The sequence below is a fragment of the Podarcis vaucheri genome, assembly GCF_965113315.1.
Source record: "Podarcis vaucheri genome assembly, chromosome: 10".
In the NCBI taxonomy this organism is placed as follows: domain Eukaryota; kingdom Metazoa; phylum Chordata; class Lepidosauria; order Squamata; family Lacertidae; genus Podarcis; species Podarcis vaucheri.
The window spans coordinates 58,379,153-58,394,773 of record NC_138748.1 but is presented as its reverse complement, the minus strand read 5'-3'; the positions used below and the strand labels follow the sequence as shown (position 1 = coordinate 58,394,773).

The 15,621-nt window shown below is 44.1% G+C and overlaps 1 protein-coding gene across 1 annotated transcript in view; it reads right to left on the bottom strand.

The window, feature by feature from the left end:
• The window catches only part of CALD1 (caldesmon 1), a 196,279-nt gene that overhangs the window by 80,617 nt on the left and 100,041 nt on the right, over positions 1-15,621 (bottom strand). The window contains exon 3 of the mRNA XM_082241240.1: positions 1,158-1,271. Coding sequence (XP_082097366.1) covers positions 1,158-1,228 — 71 coding nt within the window. The 5' untranslated portion in view covers positions 1,229-1,271. The remainder of the gene's footprint in view (positions 1-1,157; positions 1,272-15,621) is intronic.

Below are 15,621 nucleotides of genomic sequence, written 5' to 3'. Positions count from 1 at the left end.
TCTTCCTGGTTTTTATCACTAGAGCACAGCAGCCATTTTGGTTGCTGTGATCTTGCATGATTTCGCGCTGCGATCCCCCCCAAAAAAGCAATTATCAGGGCTTCACGCCCAGAAACACACATTTTGGGGTGCCACACAAGATTGTAGCCCTGCAAAAAGCGCTTCTTGAGGGGGGGGGACACGAAACGGCAACCAAAATGGCTGCCTTCTCTCACAATAAAAAAATGGAAGGTATGCAAATAACTTCACTAAGCCCTCTTTCACAGAACTAATAACAGCAGTCGGTTGGGGGGTGCTGATGTGTGTGTGTGTTTAGACTTCTTGCCAAATACACCTCAGCTCTCATTTGGCTCACACAACACTAGGATGTAAAGGAAGCACCCAGAATAAATTCTGTTGCAGTTCATAGTAGGCATATAAGTGGTTAAAGAGCACTTTACCTGGGTCTGAGCTCAGGGAACAGTGGTTGAGCATTGCAGCATTTGCCAAGCAGGCATGCTTGGGATTAGGTGCTTATCTAAGGGCCAGGAGGTGGTGGATTTGGCCCACAGGCTATCAGTTCCCTACCTTGGGCTTAAATAGCTTTGTTCTCCACCAGTACCATACAAAGGGAACAAGCAAGAAATTGTTCCAGAGGATATACTCCGAAAGGATGTGTTAGAATTAAACACTCTATCCACTATTAATAAGCAACGGTATTTACTGTTGCATACTATACTGTTAAGGACACATTAAAAATGTTCCCTACCAGCTTCTACTCAAACACCCTGTAATTTCACCGTAGGCTCTCAAACAGGACTGCTTCGACTTGACAGTAATTAGACACTTTAAACATGGCTATTACCAGCTTCTTCTGCTCCCTTCTAATAAGGCCTATAAACTGTCTTCTGCCTCCCCTCTCCTTCAGGTAATTCCCTCCCAAGGCACAAAAGGTGGCAAATGGAATTCACAGAAGGGCCTAGTGGTTGAGGAACTGCTGCGTTCATACTATGCAAAAAAAGAAAGAAAGAAACTTCTTAAACTTCCAGGCAGCACGGTCTGTTGAACCATGTCTCTTCAATTCATTTTAACGGGAGGAAGTCTCAGAGACAAGGCTTTTTTAAAAAGTAAAAAATAAAACTGCAGACAGCATTTCCAAATAAAATTTAATTACTCACCTCTCTGCTTCCAGGCGCATCTCCTCTCGTTTTTGCCTCCTGAGCTCTCTGCGACGTTCAAAGTCGTCCATGGCGTGCACTCAGACTTGGATAAACACCCCAAATCAGACTGAACTTCAGGGAGAAAGAGAAAGAGAGAGGCGAAAGTTGCTTAGAACAACACATGGAAATGAAAGGGTGCCTTTAATTAACTGGGTTACATTAAATTTTGTTCGCCTTTTAAATTCAGCTCCAAATTCAGTTCTCTGTCACATTCCCCTTGATAGTAAACTGGATCCCCAAAGAGTCACCGAGATAAAATTTTAAAACTTTTGATGCAACACATTTTGGAATTCAGCTCCCTGACTAGAAATTAAGATGATTTAAAAGTAAACAAGAACATTTTCTATTTGTTATATGAATGCTTTTTTGTACCGGGGGAACAGTCTTTTTTTAAAAAATAAAAAATATATAAACAATTTTATTATTCCTTAAAAATTGCACAACAGTTGACAAAACAACTATACATTATTGAACCACAGTCTGGGTATAATAAACATGAGCAATGTATACATTTTAACATTAGTTAAAATGTTCCTGGAACTGTGAATGAAATATTAGTTAATTTGTAACATCACTACAGTATTATACAATTGCAGACTTGAGGGAGAGAGAGAGAAAGAGGAGGGGAAAACTGTAAATAAAGAAATCAAGCAACTTTTTCCAGCAAAATGCTACCCTGAACTTGAAAGATCTTTTGCCTTGCTAGCCACACTACTAAAAGGAGGAATTTTGGGAAGATTAAAGGTGGCATTAGGGGTGGAGAGAGAGAACCTAGTGTTTTAAAACATCACCCAGTCAAAGGCAATTTTGCTATAAATCCTTCTTCGGAAAGCAAAGCTGGAGGCTGGCACATTTTTGCTGGGTTTTGGGGAAGAAGGGCGGGGAGGGGAGAAAGAGACAGAACTTGATCCCTGCAATTTAAACAGGCACCTACCTTCCTCCTGAGGGTTTACTCCATGAAATATTTGCTCTCTTCTATAGTTCCTTCATATGCAAAGCCCTCTCACAGCCTTTGGTTTATATCCTATCGAGACAAATATAGGAGAATTCTCCTGCAGGCCCCAAACTTAAAAATGACTACCAGAAAAGGGAAAGCTGCTCTCTTTTTTGTCCCTGCTTTGTTTACAGAGCTGTCAGTGGTTAGTTAAACTCTGCCTGGAATCTGGCATTTAAGGCCTGCTCCAAGATTGCTTCCTGTGCAGAACAGGAGGCCCTCAACTTCCTCTGGAATTCTAGCCTAGACTCTGCACTCAGGGTGCTTTTTTTTATTTAAAAGGGAGAGAGGGAAAAAAGAGTCCTTCCCCCCCCTCCCTCGTGCAAAATTTCCAACCCTTTACTCCAAGTTCAGGCATTTGCAATGAAGGAAAGAGGAAAGAGAAGGGGCGGGAGGACACGGGGTTGATGCACAGTGCAATTTTAAGGAGACAAAAAGAAAACTGGAATTAGTTAAAGCTTGCCTGCTGATTATATGTATATATAGGGTTTGCTCACATATGATTACTTGGTGGAAGTGAGATGGAGGAGGAGGGGAGACCTATGCAGAGGCCTTCCTTAATATTTGAACAGGAAGACTGTTGTCATGCTTATCGAGTTGAAGGGCACATCACACGAAGGTGGAGGAGGGGAGCTGGACAACCATCAAATATTTTCCTATTACACTGGTACCTCGGGTTACATACGCTTCAGGTTACAGACTCCGCTAACCCAGAAATATTACCTCGGGTTAAGAAATTTGCTTCAGGACAAGAACAGAAATCGTGAAGCGGCAGCGCAACGGCAGCAGGAAGCCCCATAACAGTACCATGATACCCTTTTAAACAGTCACAGCTTTCCCCAAAGAATTATTGGAGCTCTAGTTTCTTAAGGGTGCTGAGAGTAATTATGAAGTTCCTATTCCGCTCCTGGAGCTACAATTCCCCGAGTGGTATAACAACTACTCACTCTTCTTCGCAAGGGTGTTCTAGGAACTGTAACTCTCTGGCTGCAGTTGCAGTCCAAAATACCCAGAGAGCACCAGGTTGGCAAAGACTGCTCTAGGCTCTGCCCTCTGGCAGAGAGCTCCACCCCCCAAAGCTCTCACCCAGAACAAATGACCACACAATATCACAGCATTGTGATATTGTGAGAAAGGCAATGGCAAACCTAGACAGCATATTAAAAAGCAGAGACATCACCTTGCCAACAAAGGCCCGTATAGTTAAAGCTATGGTTTTCCCAGTAGTGATGTATGGAAGTGAGGGCAGAAGGAGAAGGGGATGACAGAAGACGGGATGGTTGGACAGTGTTCTTGAAGCGACAAACATGAGTCTGACCAAGCTGCGGGAGGCAGTGGAAGACAGGGGTGCCTGGCGTGCTCTGGTCAATGGGGTCACGAAGAGTCGGACACGACTAAACGACTAATAGTGCCACTGTATTCTGCTCTGGTCAGACCTCATCTGGAGTACTGTGTCCAGTTCTGGGCACCACAGTTTAAGAAGGACACTGACAAACTGGAACATGTCCAGAGGAGGGCAACCAAAATGGTCAAAGGCCTGGAAACGATGCCTTATGAGGAACGACTAAGGGAGCTGGGCATGTTTAGCCTGGAGAAGAGGAGGTTAAGGGGTGATATGATAGCCACGTTCAAATATATAAAAGGATGTCATATAGAGGAGGGAGAAAGGTTGTTTTCTGCTGCTCCAGAGAAGCGGACACGGAGCAATGGATCCAAACTACAAGAAAGAAGATTCCACCTAAACATTAGGAAGAACTTCCTGACAGTAAGAGCTGTTCGACAGTGGAATTTGCTGCCAAGGAGTGTGGTGGAGTCTCCTACTTTGGAGGTCTTTAAGCAGAGGCTTGACAACCATATGTCAGGAGTGCTCTGATGGTGTTTTCTGCTTGGCAGGGGGTTGGACTCGATGGCCCTTGTGGTCTATTCCAACTCTATGATTCTATGATTCTATGACTAAACAACAACAACATCACAACATTTGGCAAACCTATTGTGCTCAGCTAGATCTGGAAATGGGATGCGGGTGGCGCTGTGGGTTAAACCACAGAGCCTAGGACTTGCCGATCAGACAGTCGGCGGTTCGAATCCCCGTGAAGGGGTGAGTGCCTGTTGCTCGGTCCCTGCTCCTGCCAACCTAGCAGTTCAAAAGCACATCAAAGTGCAAGTAGATCAATAGGTACCGCTCCAGCGGGAAGGTAAACGGCGTTTCCGTGCGCTGCTCTGGTTCGCCAGAAGCGGCTTAGTCATGCTGGCCACATGACCTGGAAGCTGTACGTCAGCTCCCATGGCCAATAAAATTGAGATGAGCGTCGCAACCCCAGTGTTGGCCACAACTGAACCTAATGGTCAAGGGTCCCTTTACGTTTACATTTAGATCTGGAAACAGCAGCAACTCTTTTCAGCTTATTTTTGCCAAAGCAAGGAGCAGCAAACAATGGGAGACAAATGCTGAAAGTTCCTAATGGCCAAATGATGACAAACGCAGAAGGGAAACTCAGTTTCTGGCACTCTGATGCAGAGACACTGAATGCAGGCATGGGAGGAAAACGATAAATTCTGATTGGCTGGGGTTATTTAAGCAGAGGCTAAGGGTCCATCTGTCAGGATGTTATAGCTGCGCTCTACGCTGCAAAAGCTGCTCGGAGCAGGGTGGGTAGACTAGATGCCTTCCTAGGTCCCTTTCCTTCAAAGCAGTGTTCTATGGCCAACATATCAGTGATGTGGAGCTGTGCCAACCTATCAACATCCAAGCACCCATGCGCTGCCATACACATGAAAACAGATATATGCTTGCAGCACTTCAATGGGCATTCAAGGATCGCAGTCCTAGTATTCAATGATTAAGGGTATGTTCTGCTATATACTATACAAGCAGCCTCAGGCCTAGCATTGCTTAGGCATTCTAAGAAACCAAAACATTGGCGCAGTTATGAAATCAGTGATTAAAATCAGTGAGGTTTTGAAAGGCTCAGTCCACCATCTTGATTCAAAATGGGGCCCAGTTGTATCCAAACATAGACAAAAGCCCTCGCCTTGATCTTGGAAACTAACCTTTCTTTATGATCACTTAAGAGGCATCCAAACAAACAGTGAACATGCAACTTTCCAAAATGTATAGCAATTGGTTTATTCTCCAAAAAAAGTGTGCAAATCTCAGAGTATGGCTGCATTTTGGCTTCTGTATCTTTTCTACAAAGTGCTGACTGGGCAGTTTACCTTTATACATGATCTGCATCAAATGTCTCCCCCTTCCTGAATGCAGGCCCTAACTAGAAGTTGCTGGGGACTTGTGGCGGCAGCTGATTCATGTCCTAATCTCCCCACCCGCCATAGACTTGGTAACTTCCAGCATAATATATGGCAGACATCTCAGTCAGCCTTCCCCTTGCCCTCCGAAAGCCAAACTGATGATTCTGAGTGGAGGGTACAGCAGGGTGAAGTGGAATGACATCACACCACTCATTTTCTTTTACTAGGCTTCTTTTTAAGTAGCAAAATTTTAATATGAAAAGTACAAAATGGGGAGGGGGGAATCACAAGATCTTTTTTAAAAAAAGAATCCTAGTCTCTACAGTAGCCTTAAATGCTTATTAGAATAATGAAATCGGGGCACAGGGAAGGCATGCTGCTCACCCCCCAAAAAAAGTTGTAATGTAAGAGCACGCAAGATTTCGTTAAGATGATACAAGCTAGAGTTGTGGTCTGCAATACTACAAAGCTTAAGGAGGCTGCAGAAAGGATCTGGAGGAAGTGGACACATATTGTAAACAATTCACAGTGCCCAAAAACAGCTTAGAAAAAATTGAGGGATGATGGTGGAGGTTAAAGTGGCCAGAGCTGAAGGTCACCAACTCTTTTAGCAGCTGCTATTACTGGAGGCATGAGACTGACTGGGTCTGTTTGTATGCATAGCCTCGTCTAGGATGTGAAATGGCTAATTCCAAGCGCAGTGTACGTTCTGGCCTTTGAGGGTATAAAATGTATTGCTTCAGTTGCGTGTATGCTATGGCATCTGCTGAACCACAAGCAAGCGACCCCAGGGAAGAAGACAGGCGAGCCGTTCCAATTCTCCCTTCCCCACCCCCCTCCACCATCCGAAAAGTCGAGCAAACTAGCAGCAATCCTGACTCGAGCTTAGGTTGTTTAAACTGGCACCCTGAATTTATAGCTATGTCAAGCATTCTTCTGCAATATCTAAAAGAATTAGATATTCTTAGTCCGTCTGGAAGGAAAACAAATAAATCTGTTTTCTATCAAAACCTGTTCAGAAATATTTGGAAGTGAAAAATTCTCCAGAAGACTACAAGGGAGGGAGGGTCATTGGCCATTGTTCAGACCTGCTATAAACAGGGACAAGTTTTGCAGAAACTGAGAAGTGGTTGAAACCACTCAGAGGCACCTGTTTAACCCTTTGGCGTGCTACATGTAAACCAGGGGGAGAAATTAGCTTGGTCTAAATGTTAATGAAAACCTACCCAGCTCACACTTTTGAGACCCACACACAAGCTGAAATGCAGCTGTCCTTCAAAACTCACAGCCCTCCTCATTTTGTGATGCAGTCCTCCAATCAGAAAATGCATACAGACTGTGTATTTTAGACTAAAGTGGGAACAAAAATGCATATATTACTGAAAATAACACAAAAAGCATCCCAACAGGGGAAATTGCTTGCAAAAGTGACTCTATTAGGCAAAATAGCGCACACAAAAATGTGCTTCTGGAAATCTAGCGGAATGTAGAAGTTTAGTGCTCATTTCTGTGCTGATAATTCCCATTAAAAAAACACAACCCATTTGCAGCCCTAGAAACCCATATTGTGGGTGCTTTGCTCGTGTAATGAAATATTTGGCAGCATTTTGGCATACCTCACAGTGACTCATAGGGGAATGGAAGCATGCATGAGTGGAAAAGGGTAGGGGAGTGATAACAGGTCCATTGACAATCCTTGTTGTGTCATACCACAACCCACTTTCATGAATGAAATTGAGTGTGACGTGGTGGTTTATCAGTCAAAAACCCACAATGCAAAATGTACTGCATTGCAAAAGGGGCATTCGGAATCAAGACAAAATGGCAGCATCTATCATCCTATCATCCTGCTCAAAAAAAAGAAAATAAAAAAGAAACCCCTCCATTTAAAGTTGTTCTGGACTGACGTCTCCCTCCGTGTTCCTTTCATGTAACCATGTATGCAGTCCTTACTGTAAACTTGACTATGTTTCCATGTTCATTGAAGATACTGAACTTGTGCACCACATTTTTTTTAAAAAAGGATATGTATCCAGCAGCTTGCTTTTTCCCAAACAGAACAGCTCATTTGGGATGCCAGTTAAAATAAACACATTAGCTCATGTGAACATAGAAGTTTTGTTTGAATTCAGCCCATCCCTTCGTTCTTCTGTGTGTGCCTTTAAAGGCTTTCAAGGCATGGCAATCCCTGGCAAAACAACAACAACAGCCCTAAATGCCATTCAACTCGATATAGTTTTACAAGGGTCTGTTTGCTGGAAAACCAGGGCTGTGGAGCAAACTCACTGTGCACTGGGCAAAGCTGGTAAGTTACAAACTCATACTCACCCCCAACCTTCACGTCTGATAAGAGAGAAGCCACTTTCAACCCTGGTGGCCTTAACGATTCCTTTTCTGCTCTGTTGAGAACAGATCCATGCAGGAAATCCAGAATACTGCACAGCAGCCAGATGCGCCTTTAGTAATTGTGTAGAATAGGTGACAAGCTACACCTGCTGAAATCCTTCTTCTATCCAGCTATTAAAGGTGCAGGAGGTCTGTCTTGCATCTGCCCCCTCCCCCGCTCTTTCCTGACTGTTTTCAGAAAATTCAGTCCGGCTTTATTAATTGAAATTGTAAATCAGCTTTCAAGTGATTTTCCTGAATGGGCTTGTCACTGTGAAACAGACATAAATTTGTGCATATCTGTGGAGATCTTTGGTTTGGCATTCTGTGAGAAAGCACTGAGGAACCTTGGGCTCATCCACACACCTCTCACTTTCCTCCCTGTTATGTACTGAGTTGAATTGGATCCAAAATGCAGCAGTCTGATTGGCCCTAGAACAATAGGATTCAGAATGCAGCAGTCTTATTGGTCCTAGAACAATAGGATCCAGAATGCAGCAGTCTGATTGGTCCACAGGAACCACCCAATCCAGCTCCAGGTGGAAGTGAATCCGCAACCTGATTCACCTACAGGTGAATTAGCCAATCACGTGGGGCCCATTGTGTAAATAATGGATATAAACAGAAATTCTGGGGGAACTTCCATTCCTCCTCACCACTAAGAGCTGAATAAATCCACTCTCGACTCCGAGTATATTTCACTCCCCATGTTCAACAATATTCCCTCCTGGTTCATAAGCAAGCACTGACCGTCTTCTGTCCATTTGGACAAAACTGTAAACTATGGTTTGTGACAAGTAAGGATTGGAAAGAAGGTATCTTGCCATGCAGGGGAAAAGAAAGAGCCACAGATCACAGGCCCTTCAGTGCACATTCATGTAACAAAAATCCATGGATAGGTGTTATGTCTGAACATACCCTATGTATACTGCACTTGACAGCTTGTTTTAATTGCCCTCTCCCACGGCAGCACTAAACCCGCTTCTGGGTTTTTAATTAAAATGCTATATAAAAGCCTTAATCACCTGTGAATGAGCTTGTTTTATGAATGCTTTTATCACTCTGCCGACACCCTCCCTCCTTCTTTCCCTCTCTTTTTCCTCGCATCTTGCAGAACTCTGCGCTAAACAAAACATTAAGGTCATGCGCAAGGACAGTCGCGAGAAGCCAGGAAATGCAAAAGGTAAAATTCCAGCAGGAACACTAATTAATTCAGCTAGCTGCATGCTTTCAGCAGTATATTTTACAAGACAAACAATGATCCTCTGAGCTAACCTTTCACCCAGGGAGGGGGGATTCTGAAAAATAGTAATTCCATGCGATGCAGTCAGCAGCCTACAATATCTTTGAGGACGGGTGTGGGGATTGTTCAGAGTTAGGGTGGCCAGATACAAACAGGGACAGAATTCCTATATAATACTTAGCATTTATAGAGTTCACCAGTACAATCTTGTTGTATGTAAGTACCACTGAGTTCAGCAAGGCTTCAGTTAGTTAGTTCTCGTTCTCTCTCTCTCTCTCTCTCTCTCTTTCTCTCATAGAATTGGAAGGGATCATGAGGGACATAGAGTCATAGAGTTTGGCCCAAAGTGAGGCTATACAAATCAGAGTTGTTGTTAAACATATATGCTACCCTTCTGCAGAAAATATTAGGGCAGTTTACACTTTTAAAAATATATTTTTTAATGTTAAAATGGCTGGGGTGGGGAACATGATCAAAATCAGAATACTAAAATCAATACAGTGGTACCTCGGGTTAAGTACTTAATTCGTTCTGGAGGTCCGTTCTTAACCTGAAACTGTTCTTAACCTGAAGCACCACTTTAGCTAATGGGGCCTCCTGCTGCCGCCGTGCCATCAGAGCATGATTTCTGTTCTCATCCTGAAGCAAAGTTTTAATGGCCCTCTCCCACGGCAGTGTGGTGTAGTGGTTAAGAGCGGTAGTCTCGTAATCTGTCTCTGCTCCTCCACATGCAGCTGCTGGGTGACCTTGGGCCAGTCACACTTCTTTGAAGTCTCTCAGCCCCACTCACCTCACAGAGTGTTTGCTGTGGGGGAGGAAGGGAAAGGAGAATGTTAGCCGCTTTGAGACTCCTTAAAGGGAGTGAAGGGCGGGATTTCAAATCCAAACTCCTCCTCCTCTTCTTCTTCTTAACCCAAGGTACTATTTCTGGGTTAGCAGAGTCTGTAACCTGAAGCGTATGTAACCTGAAGCATATGTAACCCGAGGTACCACTGTACTAAGATCTCATCAGATATTTATTGGGGGGGGACGACGACTAATAATGCCTTTGTGTAAAATGAATTAACAATGCCTTCATGTGGAATGGAAAAGACAGCAGCGTGAGGCTTATTTGGGCCTTCAGGGGGAGTGTGTAGATGCCCCATCACCAAGCATCTCCACCACTTGCATGCTTGAGGACGAGGTCTGAAGCACGGATCCCGCTCTATACACAGAGGCTCCCCTGTGATTTAGAAACGGCATTGTGCAGGGTCCTAAATTGTACAAGGAGCCGGCAGAGAGCAGGCTCACCGCTTCAGACACTCCCAACCACAAGTATAGTTTTTACTCTTCTAGAATTATCCAGAAACCCAACTGGAGGACAACCTCAAAGCTCTGGTTGCTGGCAGTCTCAGGGATCCAGAAGCGCTTACCTGGTAGTGGTGATGGTCACAGCAGTGGCTGGGAACCTACCCAGAAAGTATCCTAAAATGCGCCAGAAGGCATGGCACAGGAATGGGGGAGAAAATTTGGTTCCGTTCTCATTTAGAGGCAAACCTATGCAATTCGCCCTTCCTGGACTGTGCAGTCATCTTTCGAGATTCACCCTTCTCCAAAATATTTACCCAACCTCCACTCCAATTCAGGTTTTTCTCCCTCTCTCATAACAACAGAAACTCATGGACCTGCAATGATGCTGGATGTTGGAAGATTCAGAACAGGTATCATGCAGCACATAGTTAAATGGTGGACCTCCCTCCCACAGGAAGCAGTAAGGACCACTAACTTGGATGGTTTTCAAAGAAGATTAGATGAATTCATAGTGGGCCAGGCTTTTCAATGGCTGCTAGCCATGGAGGCAGAGATGCTTCGAAATACAGTACCAGTCACTGGAAACTGCAGGGGGCGTGTGTGCTCTCGGGCTCAGAAATTGCTTGTGGGTTTCCCACAGGAATCTGGTTGGCCACTGTGAAAACAGGATGCCGGACTAGATGTTCTTATTCTTATTCTTGTTCTTATGCTCTGATTGATTGATTGATTGATTGATTGACTGATTTACCCTCTGCCTCACAAAGACTTCTGTGCAACTGGAAAACCTGGTGTTCTCCTCCACCAAGACAGACGTTAAAAGCAACAATAGCAACAACAAAATCATCTCAACAATTGGGGATTGGAGCTTTGCGGATCATTCATGGCTCATGGAAAGCTTTTTTCATCTGAGGGGCGTTCGGGAGATTTGTTCCAAAAGCAAACTATTTTACAAGGAAGACCAATTTTTTTTGGGGGGGGGTAGGGGATGAAACAGGTGCTGCAATCTGAGCATAGACACACACACACACACACACACACACACACACACACATACATATCGAATGCAGACTTACCCGGAAGTCTGAAGGGATACAATCCATCTTGTTGCTCAGAGAACATATGATTCCCCCTTTGCACATTGCAAAATGTTAAAGCAGACAAAAATGATTGTGGAGATGACTAAGAACTCTGGGGGTCATTATTAAAAGTGTCTACAGTTTAAGGGAGTACGACAAGGCTGTATATTGTCTCCCTGCTTATTTAACTTATATGCAGAATTCATCATGCGAAAGGCTGGGCTGGATGAATCCCTAGCCTGAATTAAGATTGCCAGAAGAAATATCAACAACCTCAGATATTCAGGTGACAACATTGATGGCAGAAAGTGAGGAGGAATTAAAGAACCTTTTAATGAGGGTGAAAGAGGAGAGCGCAAAATATGGTCTGAAGCTCAACATCAAAAAGAACGAAGATCATGGCCACTGGGCCCATCACCTCCTGGCAAATAGAAGGGGAAGAAATGGAGGCAGTGAGAGATTTTACTTTCTTGGGCTCCATGGTCACTGCAGATAGTGAGAGCAGCCACAAAATTAAAAGATGCCTGCTCCTTGGGAGAAAAGCAATGACAAACCTAGACAGCATCTTAAAAAGCAGAGACATCACCTTGCTAACAAAGGTCCGTATAGTTAAAGTTTTGGTTTTCCCAGTAGTGATGTATGGAAGTGGACCATAAAGAAGGCTGATCGCCAAAGAATTGATGCTTTTGAATTATGGTGCTGGAGGAGACTCTTGAGAGTCCCATGGACTGCAAGAAGATCAAACCTCTCCATTCTTAAGGAAATCAGCCCTGAGTGCTCACTGGAAGGACAGATCTTGAAGCTGAGGCTCCAATACTTTGGCCACCTCATGAGAAGGGAAGACTCCCTGGAAAAGACCCTGATGTTGGGAAAGATGGAGGGCACAAGGAGAAGGGGACGACAGAGGACGAGATGGTTGGACAGTGTTCTCGAAGCTACCAGCATGAGTTTGACTAAACTGCAGGAGGCAGTGGAAGACAGAAGTGCCAGGCATGCTCTGGTCCATGGGGTCACGAAGAGTCAGACACAACTAAACAACAACTACAGTTTAAGATCAGCTTTGCTTCCAATAACTCCAAAGCCAATCACGACAATTGGCCTTCTAAAAAAAAAAGGGGGGGTCAACAACTTAGGGCTGTCCATCTCCAAAAGGTGGGAGTTCCTGCACCTCTTTTTCTAGAAAAAAAGCACTGTGTGTGTGTGTGTCATCTCAGGCCACTTTCAGGTGTGCTCAGAGTCACATCCTGCCCAGCGCCTCCTTGCTCACCTGCCCTGTCCCCTGGGCACACCTTAGCCTTTTGCATGGACTGAGGATAGCTCCAGCAATTCCCCACACATTAAGTTAAGGTGCCAAAGGGGAAAGGGTAGTTCAGGGAGGAAGCAGGTGGAAAGGAGGTGGTGTCCCTCCTCTGAGGGGAAAGGCACAAAGGAGGTGTTGAGGGAAATTATGAAGAGAATAAATTAGAAAGAGAGATGAATGTGATGTTTGTTTAAAATAATAATATACAGTGGTGCCTCGGGTTACAGACGCTTCAGGTTACAAACTCCGCTAACCCAGAAATAGTACCTCGGGTTAAGAACTTTGCTTCAGGATGAGAACAGAAATCACATGGCGAAGGCCCCATTAGCTAAAGTGGTGCTTCAGGTTAAGAACAGTTTCAGGTTAAGAACGGACCTCCAGAACGAATTAAGTTCTTAACCCGAGGTACCGCTGTACTGGGGATAAGAGAATGGGAGAAGACATTAGGAGATTAGTTTTTTTTATATAAAAAAAGAAGCAGCAGGGAGGGCAAAAAATAAAGTAAAAGCCTTTGGATCAGCAAATTCTGCCTAAAACAGGGAGAATAAGTCACAAAACCTCCAGAGCCAGTATCTGTACTTAGCCCGAGGAAAGTTAAAGTTGCGGGACACTTTGCAACAAGGAAATCACTTTTCTAAAGAGGGAGTAGATATCAATAGAAAGTGATATCTGTAGTTGTGAGCTGATTGTGCCGATCTCCACCTCCACCGCCATGTTTTTTGTAATTGACTCTGCCCCTGCACCACCATGGACTCAGCTACATTAGTCAGAAAACAGCATTTGAAATGCATTGTAAACAAACAACACCAGATGGTGCTGTAGAGCACAAAACTTATCTTTGAGATTTTACATAGGGTTTTTTTTTCTTTTGTTATAACAATTTAATTTATGACTTATTTATAGTGGGGGTTTTCCTGTGTGTACATCCACCCCATGTTGCGATGGGCAGCCCTCAGGAATTTTCATCTCTCTCAAGTGGATCATGGGAATAGAAAGTTTGTGAACCCCTCCTCTATAGCATTAAAATAAGAGGTATTATTTTCTGGTCGCACAGAAACTACAGAAAGAGGTTAAGAGAAATATCTTCAATGTCTAATGTCCTTTTTCCCATCACTGTAGGTCACCCACTGGCAATGGAATTTATTTCCATGGCTCCAAGGACAAGTAATGGTTCAAAAATAACTTCCCATACTAGAAGAAATTGTGTTTGGCTTTGGCATTCTTTCAGTTTTAATAGCAACTTTAGAAATAACTCAAGAATATGGGCAGACCAAAGCAGCAAACGTAACATAATTCATTTATAGCAAGGGAGACTGAGCATAAACACATGGTTTCATTAGGAGACCATTGCCTATGTTATGTACTGAGTTTAATAGGATCCAAAATGCAGCAGTCTGATTGGTCCTAGAACAATAGGATTCAGAATGCAGCAGTCTGATTGGTCCTAGAACAATGCAGCAGTATGATTGGTCCGCAGGAGCCACCCAATCCAGCTCCAGGTGGAAGTGAATCCGCAACCTGATTGGCCTACAGGAGAATCCCGGAATCAGCCAATCATGTGCAGCCCATTGTGTAAATAATGTATATGAAGCAGATATTTTGGGGAAACTTTCATTCCTCACTACTATGAGATGAATAAAGAGCATGAAATCCACACTCGACTCTGAGTATATTTCACACAAATGGCAGATTGCTGATGGGGAGGTAAGGATGAATAGTTCCCCAATAAAATAATAGTAATATCCACCTTCTAAGGAAACTACCCCAGAACTTCCCGATATCCAACAATGCCCTGCTCCCAGAACCCCTTCACACAATTCAAGTTGGAAAGGGGCTATTGAGAGGCCCATTTTGAGAATTCACACATTTTTTGCCACAACTTCCTTCATATAGGTGTATTCCTCCGAGAATTGTTGGCATCCGTCTTTCTGAGCATTCGGGGGTGAAGTCAAACGGCTGCATTAGCAGCACCAAAGTGACCTCTCTGAGGCGCAAGCCTGGACAGGATGAATGGAGCTCCTGGGCTTCCCAGATGACCACACACACACACACCCCTCTCAACCTTGTTGATGTGTGCAAAGATAAGCAGAGCAATATGTTTGGCAGCAGCTTAGCTGCAGGAGTTGCTAGGAGTGTGCAAGGCCTTAGGGACTCCTCTCCAGGTGTTAGGGCCAGGGTAGTACCTCTGGTGAGGGACATATCCTGCTCCTTCTGGGGTCGTTTGTGCACCACTGATCTGAACCTTGCATCAGTGGCTCCTAGAAGCTGTCAGCACATGACAGCGGCCGCACCCCTGGGAAACTGCTTCCCTAGAATATTATTGTGTTCAGTTCAGTCCCTTTCTTGTTTTTCCAATCTTAAATTCAGCTCTCCACATTTCCACATCAATTCCCAATTTTAAAGAAAAGCCATAAGCCTTTCTGTGCAAATTTCTCCTAATAAGAAACTATTTGCCAGGCATTTTGATTAACACACAGTCGTACCTTGGAAGTTGAATGGAGTCCATTCCAGAAGTCCGTTCGACTACCAAAACATTTGAAAACCAAGTTGCAGCTTCTGATTGGCTGCAGGAAGCTCCTGCAGCCAATCAGAAGCCACGGAAGCCCCGCCAGATGTTCGGGTTCCGAAAGAACATTTGCAAACTGGAACAATCACTTCTGGGTTTGCAGCGTTCGGGCGCCAAAACATCGAGGGCGTTCAGGATCCAAGGTACGACTGTACATATTTTTGCAAACAATTCCCCCTAACATAATACATTTTTGTTTGTTGTTTTCACTAATATATGCATTTTGACACTCTTTTTCCTCCGGTATGTATTTTTGTACACATTTTTTGGTTGGAGAATTGCACTGTAAAATCTCGAGGACTGACAATGAGGCATGCCC